This window comes from Magnolia sinica, chromosome 19, assembly GCF_029962835.1.
Source record: "Magnolia sinica isolate HGM2019 chromosome 19, MsV1, whole genome shotgun sequence".
In the NCBI taxonomy this organism is placed as follows: domain Eukaryota; kingdom Viridiplantae; phylum Streptophyta; class Magnoliopsida; order Magnoliales; family Magnoliaceae; genus Magnolia; species Magnolia sinica.
This window is the reverse complement of record NC_080591.1, coordinates 13,620,846-13,632,132: the sequence shown is the minus strand read 5'-3', so window position 1 is coordinate 13,632,132 and position 11,287 is coordinate 13,620,846. Positions and strand designations below refer to the sequence as shown.

Here is an 11,287-nt window from a genome sequence, read left to right as displayed (position 1 = left end):
TCTTCTTTCTCAGCCTGTGAAGAGAGCAACTGAATCCGCGCCCCACCGGTTCCAGCAAGGTTTAGATTTGTTGTTCTATATTATTGCATTTGCAATCATTTGAACAAGTGTGGCATTCTATATTTCTTTCATTTATTATTGTTCAAATATTTCTGATACAATTGTTTTTAATAGGCATTGTAAATTTAGTACACCTGGGGTGCTTAAAGATGAACATTGGTATATGTTGCACATGTAGCATGTGACGGGCACTTGGAGATGGACATGTCAAATGTATAGTGTTGGAAGATGGATGATCACATATAGATCATTTGCCATTAGCATGTGTCATTCTTAGGCCACATATAGATCACATGCGAAACATGTGGGGTGCATGAATATGGATGGTATCATGTCCGGCAAATACGTCATATGTGGCATATATTATGTGCTTGAAGATGAATGGTGGCACATGTGGCACATGGGCATATGTGAAGCACTTGAAAATGGATATTAACACAAATTTTGAATTGACACGTGTACATGAAACACTTAAAGATGGATGGTGGCATATCGACACATTTCAGCTTGAAGATGAACGATAAAAAATTTATAATATTGTGGTATTTTTCATTTGGAAAGGATATTTCTTAAGCACTAGAAGTGAACGGAAACTAGAAAGATCATTTTCTAGAAAATTTGTCAAAAAGGGAACAATGTTTCCAAATAAATTTGGAAAACCAACAAGTAAAATAGAGTTTCAGATAACCAACATTCCCAGAGTTACAGTGGGCCTAGTTGCACTGGGACATGTGGACAATCCAATCAATCCATCTTCACTGTTCATTAATAAAATCAAAATTTTGAATAGACCAGTCCCAAATAATTTGGGGTCTGGGCCAAGGCCAACCCAAGGCCCGGCCCATTGACAGCCCTACTGAGAAAAGAAGGATGTGGCAAAGGCCCAGAGAAACTGCTGAACCTAGCCCAAGAAAGGCAATCCATTGGACCAGCCAACCCCTTGGCACCATGGTTTAAGACTCAGTGACTCAGATCAACTCAGTCCTGAGTTGAGCTGAGTCGCCCATTTTTGAATGCTGACTCGTGCTGCACTGAGTCTGAGTTGACATGGACAAGTCACATCCGTCGATCCGGATCGGCACCTTATCTAGTGCTAAAGCCCTGATTGTCCAAGACATGAAAGTCACATACGTGTATAAAATCAGAACCCCTCATTGGTGGCCTGGATGGGCCATATCTCAACAGGCCCAATGATTAATGAAAACCAGATAAAAATGAAAAATACTAGCCTATTTACATTCTATGCAAGGGAGGCAATGGGTCATGCCGGACCATGAATTATGGTCCGAACCCGGCCAGTGGGCTGACCTGACTCACTTGAATCCAACACATTCAATGTAATCTGGTCATGCTCAACCAACTAGACCCAACTCATCAGGCCCAGCCCATTGATAAAATACAAGGGTGGGTAGGATCAGCCCATCATGACCCATGTCTAGCCCGAGCCTGACCCACTACCCATTTAACTTCCTTAGAAGCAGGTTAGACCAGTTGACCCATGGGCTGACCTGACCTGTTGCTGCCTCTGAAGCTATGGGCTTAAATCATCCAATCCTACAGTTAGGAGAGTCTAATATGATTTTGGGTTATGGTTAACCCACCCACAGATGGGTCCATCTCATTAACAGTTACTGGAACAGATTCGAGTATGTGATTTTTGGGGAGTAGCAGTTCATTGATGGTGGGTACTGTTGCATGAAAGGGAATGATGCACACATGTACGACAGTACATCCGTCCATAATTAAAGGATGTGGCCCCACCAAGGTTCATTGGTGATTGCCTTTTCCTATTCTTTCTTTTTCTATTTGTTTTCGACAAGGAGAATGATAATGACAATGACATTTGAGGACTCATGAGTCATGATGAATATCCACCCGGCATGATGGATACATGATCTCAGCCATTCGTCAGGTGGGCTCCATTATTGAATGACAAAGCCAACAACTTCTACTCTTTAGTTGATTCTAAGCATCCAATGCTCAGCCCACAAATGATAACTAAAAGCATCTAGAGGCCATCTATGTTAATAGTAATGGTGGTATATTTCAGTATGGACAATGTTACAATTTTTATTTTTATTTTTATTTTTTAAGGTTAAATCATAAATAGGCACTGGATGTTAAGAACCTATTGGTCAAAAGTCTCTAAATTAATGTAACGTATCAAGCTAGGCTCTTTAAACTATTGGAAGTATAACAATCCAACACTCACTTTGGCCTCTTTCCTAAGGCCTGGCAGTTGGACTCTAGTTATTCAAATAGCCCTTTTTTATACCATGGCGGCTTTCATTTTGGTCCAAGTTATTCTTTTTATAGGTCACTCCTTTTGTGACTTGGACATAGTATGTGGTATTGACTCTGATACTAATTGTTAAAAACCTAATCAATACACCTATGGATTGTGGAACACGTCAAGCTATGCTCTTTAAACTGTTGGGATCGTAAAACCCAATTTATACCAAGAACTCTAGTGAATAAGGATATGGTTGTCCATTTTAGGCCTAATATGAGTATGAACATGACTACAAGCATAGTTTTCATTGACAGTCCCAACCTGGACCATTTCCACTCCCACCTAAACCAAACTCAGATATGAACCAAACGTGACTCAAAACCATGGGCCAAAGATTTGGCAGGCACTTGTTTTAGTCTCTTGATATACATTGATACACCATCCTCTAAAGGCTCAAGCTTTTAGAGGAAGTGGTTATTTGACATGGTAAAAGAGTAGAGCAAAAGGTCAAAAACAAGAAATTAAGCCCAACGGAACTCCACCTCATACGTGAGGGGGAGTGTTAAAGTCCCTTAATATACATTGATACGCCATCCTCTAACAGCTCGAGCTTTTGAAGCAAGTGGTTTTTTGACAACTCGGGCATGATTGCATCTAGGTCCACGTCCTAAAAAACAAGACCCTAACATGTCAAACTCTAAACTGATTAGCACAAGTACCAGTAATCTAGGACCCAATCTGATAACAACCCTATTGAGGATTCTCATTTTAGGCTAAGAGGATTTCCAAACTGTAACAATAAGTTAAATCAGACTGTTGGTTATGGGAATGGATCGAACTTTAGGGCAAATTTGATAAAGATAGTGGTGGACCTGGAGAGAAGACACAAGTGAAGTTGAAGGTGTGTTTGGCAGGACTTTGTGGGCTAGATAACTAATCAGTGGCTTGACTTCAGTTTCCGTACGCACAAAGGCCCTATATAACAGCTTGTGTGGCCCGCTTTATTTAGCAGGCCACCTGGCTTGAGTTATTTGGTTCATGGGCTGGGCTAGAACAAGCCCATGGCTCGGCCATTTAGATATATGGGTGTCAATGGGCCATCCCAAAGCTGAGCAAAATCAAAATTTTGAACAGGGCTAAGGCTATCAGAGGGGCCTGACCCAGCCAATTCAGAATCAAGGCCACAAACCAAGGCAAGCTGGCCCGTTCACACCATATACCATATTTCCTGCCAGCATGCCAGAAATCAGTACCATGAAAACGACGGGCTCCACCATGAGAAATCCTTTATCTATAATCAAGCTGATCATCTCACTAGGTGGGCCATACCTGTATGTTGAATTATACTGGTGGTTGTCATTGATTTCGACACTGTGGCCCACCCAATTCGCAGACCAGCTATATTTTTGTGCTAGATAATCATCCGACACGGGGAGGGATGTGATGAGGTCAATCTCTGTCTTTCTCAGGAGATAACTACTCTGAATCCACGGAAATCTCTGGAATACTCACAGAGCTTCCTCAAATTCACGAGGGATAAAATCAAGAATATTCTTAATAAATTCGAAATAACTTGATTGATGATAAAAACTAAATTACAACTTTTTAAATCAGGAGTTCAAACCTAGGATGAAATTTTAGACTTAAAGACTTAACTCAAATGCCCTAAAAACGTGACTTACTATAAATGGTAAACTTACTATTTATAGACAACCTCTATTTCTAGCATACTCATGGTTTTTTGCCAAAAATAGTAAGTGTCCATTTTGGCCCAAAGAAAAGCCATTTTCATGTTTTGCATGATTTCTACAACTCAAAAGATCAAAATTATACTCTAACTAAAACTTACTATTTATAGTAAAAACGAAACTAAACAGGACTTTTGACCAAGTGTAGCAGGTTGGCTGGCTTAAGTAGGTCCTCCTACCCCAAAATCACTATAATATCTCAAAAAACTCATACCGATTTGTGAGATATGACTGATTTAAGGTTCTGACGGTCCGGATTATTTCCTCCACCGATCAAACCTTCTCCAGTCCATCTTTGCCATGAAAGTGTCTGCAACCCACTCTACATCATCATCATAATAGGGCCTATCATTTTCATGGTACTGATGTCCCACACAAGTGGCATGCTAGACACAAAGATGACACAGAGCACCACAAGTTGTGGTAACTTAGCCTGTAGGTGACCAGTCATGGTACCTTACAAAAGAATCCTATCTTTAATAAAAAGAGGGCCTACCCCAACCTTATAAAGCCATTTGTCACACGTGTGGTCTTATTCATGTGAACCAACCATTCACCTCCCACCAATCATTCACCGCATCTTACACCCATCTCTTTCAAAAAATAAAAAATCTCTTATCCTTTTCACACATGCATGCATTTTTATATCAGAGTCGTGGACAATCAAATACATGGTCCCATGAGATGGACAAAGCGTGTGGGTGGGCCACCCCGTTCGTGCAATGTATGCAACATGGGCCCCACACACCCACTTCAAAGAGTGAAAAGAAAATGGAGTTGATGCATGAGGAGGATTTCCTCCTTTATAACCTCTAGAGCTCCTCTCTCTCTTGAACACATTCCTTTAGATCAATGGCGTCGGAGAAGGTCGAAACCGTCATTGCCGGAAACTACATCGAAATGGACAGAGAAGGCGATCTCAAGCCTACTAAAAGCCGCTTATCGAAGTTCTTCTGGGATGGCGGTTCCGTCTACGACGCATGGTTTAGCTGCGCGTCTAACCAGGCATTCAAAATCATCTTCACAATCATCACTATCATTTATTTTCTTTAGTATTGAATAACAATCACCTATCCAAATACATAAGACGGGTTCCTCTACTAGTCCTCGTAGAATAAGCTTATTCTACAAGAATTTCTTGTGGGCCCACTGCCTTGTGTGTATGGATCCAGTATCCAGATGGGTGTCTACTATGAAAGCTAGACATCCTTAAAATCAGGCCAATCCAACCATCTTGTGGGCCCACCACATGAATTCTGATGAATAAGCACTGTAACTTTTCAGATGCAGGTGAATCTCTTGTAGAGAAACTGGTCTCATTATCTTCAGCTGAATGGTTAGATGGTACACTATCTACTTTTGGTAATGCAATAATACAAATCTTGTATTACTAAAGTAGAAAGAAGGGTGTATTCTTCAAAAGGGTGGGTGTAAATATCACTTCTACTACTATTACAGTTAACACAAGGAAGTTTGTTATTGTTGTGTTTGTGTAGGTGGCTCAAGTACTTCTGACATTGCCATACTCATTTTCCCAACTGGGGATGTTGTCTGGGATCCTTTTTCAGCTGTTTTATGGATTGATGGGGAGTTGGACAGCTTATCTTATTAGTGTCCTTTATGTTGAATACCGCACTAGAAAGGAGAGAGAAAAGGTGGACTTTAGAAACCATGTAATTCAGGTAATGATTGCATATGACATGCACAACATGGTGCTGCATATCATAAATTCTCTACATGGGTTTTTTCTTATGTCATTGTAAATATAGATTGTGATAAAATAACAGGAAAAGCCAATTTGGTTTTATTGAAATCTGATGAGATTTACTGTAATTTTCATTTATAAAAATGGTTTTAAGTAGCAGTTTCGGAGTGCATACTCACCTGGAGACTGAAACCTGTATGACTCACCCCGCCTCGTTCCATTTTGGTTCGCTTTGGTCTGGTGGCTCATTTAGTTGCCCAGCAAACTGAAATGACTCGATCGAGCTGACTCAGTTTTGGAAAGTTGTTAGAACCATTCATTTTTTAGGCTACCCATTTGCTCATTTCATCTTCATCAAAAAATTCTTGCATCTGGTTATTTTAGTAAATAATTGATATCTCGACCCATGTTGGTTGATGTGCATACACCCATTTTCCATTTAAGAAATGAAATAGTATGCTTTTGTGCTATTTCAATTCCAAAAATAGAAATGGGTGTAAGCAAATCAATTGGGTGGTTCTAAATAGCTCCCTAAAAAGAGAAAGACTTTGATACTCTGGGAGATTGTGATGGATGATATGCAGGCAACTTAGAAATTGCACACACGTGGCATACAAGTAATTCAAATTAAACTATCCAAATTATGGGTCCAGTTTAAATGTACCATGGACCAAAAATCACACTTATTTGATTATCCGAGTATCAAATTGGTGGATATTTATTGAAGCATTAAAAAAAAAATTTTAAAAAAAAAATCCAATGGTTCCAATTCAGTAAGCAAGTGTTCACAAATCAGAGGTTAGGATTGCTCAATCAATCTGATCTTGGGACTATCTTCTTTTGATTCACCACAGTGGTTTGAAGTCCTTGATGGTCTGTTGGGGAAGCACTGGAGAAATGCAGGCCTTCTTTTCAACTGCACTTTTCTTCTGTTTGGATCAGTAATTCAACTAATTGCATGTGCAAGGTAACTTAATACAAAAACAACATACTATACTAATGGGAACTAATATTTACACCCTCCGAACTCACCCCTTTAACTTTGCATTGCCTACTTTTGCCCAGTCAAAAAAAAAAAAGAAAAAGTAAAGGGCTTAAAGGAAAAGGTTTGCATGAATCAAGGTCAAAGGAAAAAGTACAAAAAGTAAAGGGGTGTGTGCATAAAAAACATGGGTGTAAATGTCTCATTTTTGCCCTTGTGGGGAAAAGAATTTCTATTCACATTCCTTTCTCTCCTCCTTTTATGCAGTAACATATACTACATCAATGATAATCTAGACAAGAGAACATGGACTTACATCTTTGGTGCCTGTTGTGCTACAACAGTTTTCATCCCTTCATTCCATAACTACAGAATGTGGTCCTTTTTGGGGCTCCTCATGACTACTTACACTGCATGGTATCTAACCATTGCTTCCCTCATCCATGGACAGGTAATGGACTTCTTCTCTATTCTGTTAACTTTAGGCTAGAAAACAGAAAAATACCCAAAACCCAAATCATGATTTCTCTCCTTACTCACATTTTTTTATTTTTTGAATTTCAAGGTTGAAGGAGTAAAACACTCAGGCCCAACCAAAATGGTTTTATATTTCACTGGAGCCACCAATATTCTCTACACCTTTGGTGGACATGCTGTCACAGTGTGAGAACTAATTATATTACATATACATAAACAGATATATAGTTACATGCATGCACACACATAGGTACAGAAATTTCCTATAACCCTAAGCTCTGCAGGGTCCGCCGTGATGCATGTGTTATCACTTCACCCATCCATTCTTCCAGCTAACTCTAAAACATGAGCACAAAAATGGGGTAGATCTAAAACTCGAGTGGGCCATGGCACAGGAAAAAGTGGGGATGGAAACGCCAGTTGTTGAAACCTTCCTGTGGCCCACATTAATGTCTATATGCCATCTAACCTGTTGATAAGGATTCTCACCAAGACAAAGGGAGAAAAAAAAAAGGGCTTGATCCAAAACTTCTGTGGCCCACAAGAAGGTTTCAATGGTGGGCATCCAATCTCCATTATTCCTTATGTTGCCCGCTTGAGCTCTGAATCTGCCTGATTTTGAGGTCACTTCCTGAGATGAGCTGGTGCAACTGATGGACAGAATTTTTTATATATAACACAAACATCCCAGTGGGCCCCACAACATAGGGTTATAAGCAAATTGCGTACGGTCTACACATATACAAATACATACAACTGAATTTTGTTGATGTGGGTTGCAGAGAGATTATGCATGCAATGTGGAAGCCACAGAAATTCAAGCTGATATACTTGATGGCAACTCTCTATGTGCTAACACTAACCTTACCATCGGCGATTTCGGTTTATTGGGCATTTGGCGATATGCTTCTCAACCATTCCAATGCTTTCGCTTTGCTCCCGAGGTCCGGATTTAGGGATATGGCTGTCATCCTAATGCTCATTCACCAGGTGATAAACCCAAAGAACCAATTTATTTTTAGATAGACTTTTAGGCCCCGTTTGGATGCAGTGTTGAATTGAATTGCAATAATTAGTTAAAGACACCAGATCCAATACAAAGCTTTGTATATTAAGATCAAGAGAAAATGCATCTAAGTGCATTTAAGTACATGAAACACTTAAAATGCACTTAGATGAAGTTATACATACTTAAATGACTTAGATGCAGTTTGTAGGATGAGCTCAACATTCAAAGATTTCCACTAGATCCAGCCAATTGATAAATCAAGAGGAAAGAGCCAAGTTGGAATCACCTTTGTTGTTACCTCAAATTCGAAAGTAACATAAAGGCAATTTGATCGTACTCCCTCATTTTGAATACAAACGGAGGTGGTTGAAATTTGGTTCAAACTAATTATTGCAATTCAATTCAATTCTGCATCCAAATGAGACCTTAAAATATTACCCATCTGGAATTTTGACATTATCTTTTATCTAACCTACTTTTAACTTACAAAGCATATGATATGTGGGTACGTCTCTATTTATGCTTTTTAGATCTAAGCATCTAAGATGACAAAAAGATGGGCAATCTATTTGGGTTTTATTAATCTTGACAAACATTCGATAATCATGTCTTGTTTGGAACGAAAAACTGAAACAAACCATTGATGATGACGACGTATCCATGTCTATCGTTACGGATTTTTTTGTATACTTAATTAAACTGATTTGTAATGATGCAACTCTATGAAGACTAAATGATAAAAATGGAGGTACCCTACTCCATTTATATGAGGAATTAGCCCCCAAAACACAATTATTACCATTTTGAGTCAAAGTTGAAATGCATGGAATTGCAATTTGGTACCCCGTCATCAATATGAACTAAAATGGTGCCACCCCCACTTTGGTAATTTCTTCAATAGTGATTTTAATGAATTGCAATTCAGCTCAATTGAGCATCCAAACACATATCAAGTGTTGTTCTGTTATTAGTTTTAGTGAATGTATCTTGGTGATGAATTGCTGGCTATATGTGCTTCATGAAATCTAAGTTCTATAAATCGAGAAAACTAAAGAGGAATCATTTTCCGCTGCTATGTTTGGGTGGTGGATGCAGTTCATAACATTTGGATTCGCCTGCACTCCCCTGTATTTTGTGTGGGAGAAGGTCATAGGGATGCATGAGACGAAGAGTTTGTTTAAGAGAGCTGTAGTTAGACTTCCAGTTGTGATCCCCATATGGTTTCTGGCAATCATATTCCCCTTCTTCGGCCCCATCAACTCCACCGTCGGATCTCTTCTGGTCAGCTTTACTGTCTACATCATCCCTGCTTTAGCACATATGATCACCTTCGCTCCTGCTTCTGCGAGAGAGGTTAGTATCCTAATCACCATGCTAGTTTCACATAACCATAGATGAGCCTATGCACATTCATAGCCATCATCATTTTCTTCTTCTCAATAGTTTTGGTTTCCTCCTTTGGCATGAGGAAAGATTGAAAAGGTGACCTTTGTGGCAAAAAATGCCAATGTGCGACATATGAGAGGTTTGTTCCATCCATCAAGTGGACCCTCTATGTACTTGCCTTGCCACAAAAAAAAAGAGAGGCTGTTCCACCCATGTCCAATACAGCATGGGTGCATCACCTACCTGATGAGTGGATTGGCCTAATTTTCGGACGTAAGGATGTTGACAATGAACTGCCCTCGATGAATGGCATACAAAACTCACATATGTGAACACTAGCAAATGCGCCGTGAATTTCCTCTATAATCTCCCTTCCAAGGGAATCATCTTATAGGATTTTCTCCATTTAATTAGTTTTCTTTTTTGCATTGGTGTTTTTCCTATACAGAATGCAGTAGAGAGACCACCATCATTTCTAGGAGGATGGGCTGGCTTGTACTCCATGAACTTGTTTGTGGTGGGATGGGTGTTTGTGGTGGGATTTGGGTTTGGAGGGTGGGCCAGCATGCTCAACTTCATTCAGCAAGTTGACACATTTGGCATGTTCACTAAGTGCTATCAATGCCCTCATAAAGCTTGATTACCATTTCTCCAAATAAAGGAAAAGTTTAAAATATTTCAAAGATATATGTAAAGTGATTAGTATCTCTTGTAATTTCTTTCTTAAATGCAACCCTTCATGGGAACCTCTTAATTCTACCTCTCTTGCAATCATTCAAACAAGTGGTTCTTATATCTTACTATATTATTCAAATTGAGGTGTGATTGGATTTTCTCATCTCCCAAGATACCTATGCATCAAATCACGGATTTATTATGGTAGAAACGCATGCATGAATTTCCCTTGAAGCCATTATTCTACCTTTGTTGAACTCAGTTGTCTTGTGGTCTTCCTCACTGGTCTCTCCTTCCGTGCATGCTAATGGGATATGTTTACAATGCTTAGAGAGGTTTTGGAGACCAAGACAATAGATATGGAGAGAATCCTTCTAAGGCTTCTACCCATAATTGAGACACCTCTCTCTACAAGTCTCCACACTTTAGGACTTTCTCATTCTCAATCCAACACACTTACACATGGGAGCATCGAAGTTTATGCAGCCTTTGTTCCATCCATAAGTACAATCACCTTTTTGAGGCCATTGCACATCCATAATCCTTTGGTATAGTGGCCATTGATCTGTGACGAGCCACCAACTGAGGAATTATAACATGAGGGTGTGATTTTATTGGGGGAAAAAGAAAGGGCAAAGAGAAGTGTGATAATTATCCAAAATTATGGATCCTCAAGGATTCCAAGACACTATTGAACCATGGATTCTATTTTTAGGGATCTTGTAATTAGATAGCAAGTGGAAATCTTGGTTTTGTGAGACAATGCTTACCTCGTATTTTGTGTTAGGGAAATTAGACTATGGAAAAGTGCAATGATTGCTATGTGGAATCCATTCACCTGAATTGTCTATGACATCTATTTTATGCAACTGGGTAAAATAACCGACCTCTATGGGGTCTACCATGTTGTATATGTTACTCCACTCCATCCATCGGGTGAGAAACCTTATTTGAGCTATAATACAAAAGATCAGCCCGATAAAAGACAATGGTGGGGCATATACTAATGGGA

The 11,287-nt window shown here is 39.4% G+C and overlaps 1 protein-coding gene across 1 annotated transcript; it reads left to right on the top strand.

Moving 5' to 3' along the window:
• The first annotated feature begins 4,782 nt into the window (after window positions 1-4,782).
• LOC131235282 (auxin transporter-like protein 3) lies at window positions 4,783-10,359 on the top strand. The gene is made up of 8 exons (XM_058232416.1): window positions 4,783-5,046; window positions 5,538-5,723; window positions 6,601-6,713; window positions 6,996-7,179; window positions 7,294-7,391; window positions 7,988-8,195; window positions 9,310-9,567; window positions 10,049-10,359. The coding sequence occupies exons 1-8, from the start codon at window positions 4,894-4,896 to the stop codon at window positions 10,238-10,240; spliced, it is 1,392 nt and encodes a 463-aa protein (XP_058088399.1). The 5' UTR covers window positions 4,783-4,893; the 3' UTR covers window positions 10,241-10,359.
• Window positions 10,360-11,287: the final 928 nt, after the last annotated feature.

Coding starts and splice junctions, on each gene's coding strand:
- LOC131235282 (XM_058232416.1), top strand. CDS start 4,894: ATGGCGTCGGAGAAGGTCGAAACCGTCATTGCCGGAAACTACATCGAA. Junction 5,047..5,537: donor TTAGCTGCGCGTCTAACCAG/GCATTCAAAATC, acceptor GTGTTTGTGTAG/GTGGCTCAAGTACTTCTGAC. Junction 5,724..6,600: donor TTAGAAACCATGTAATTCAG/GTAATGATTGCA, acceptor GATTCACCACAG/TGGTTTGAAGTCCTTGATGG.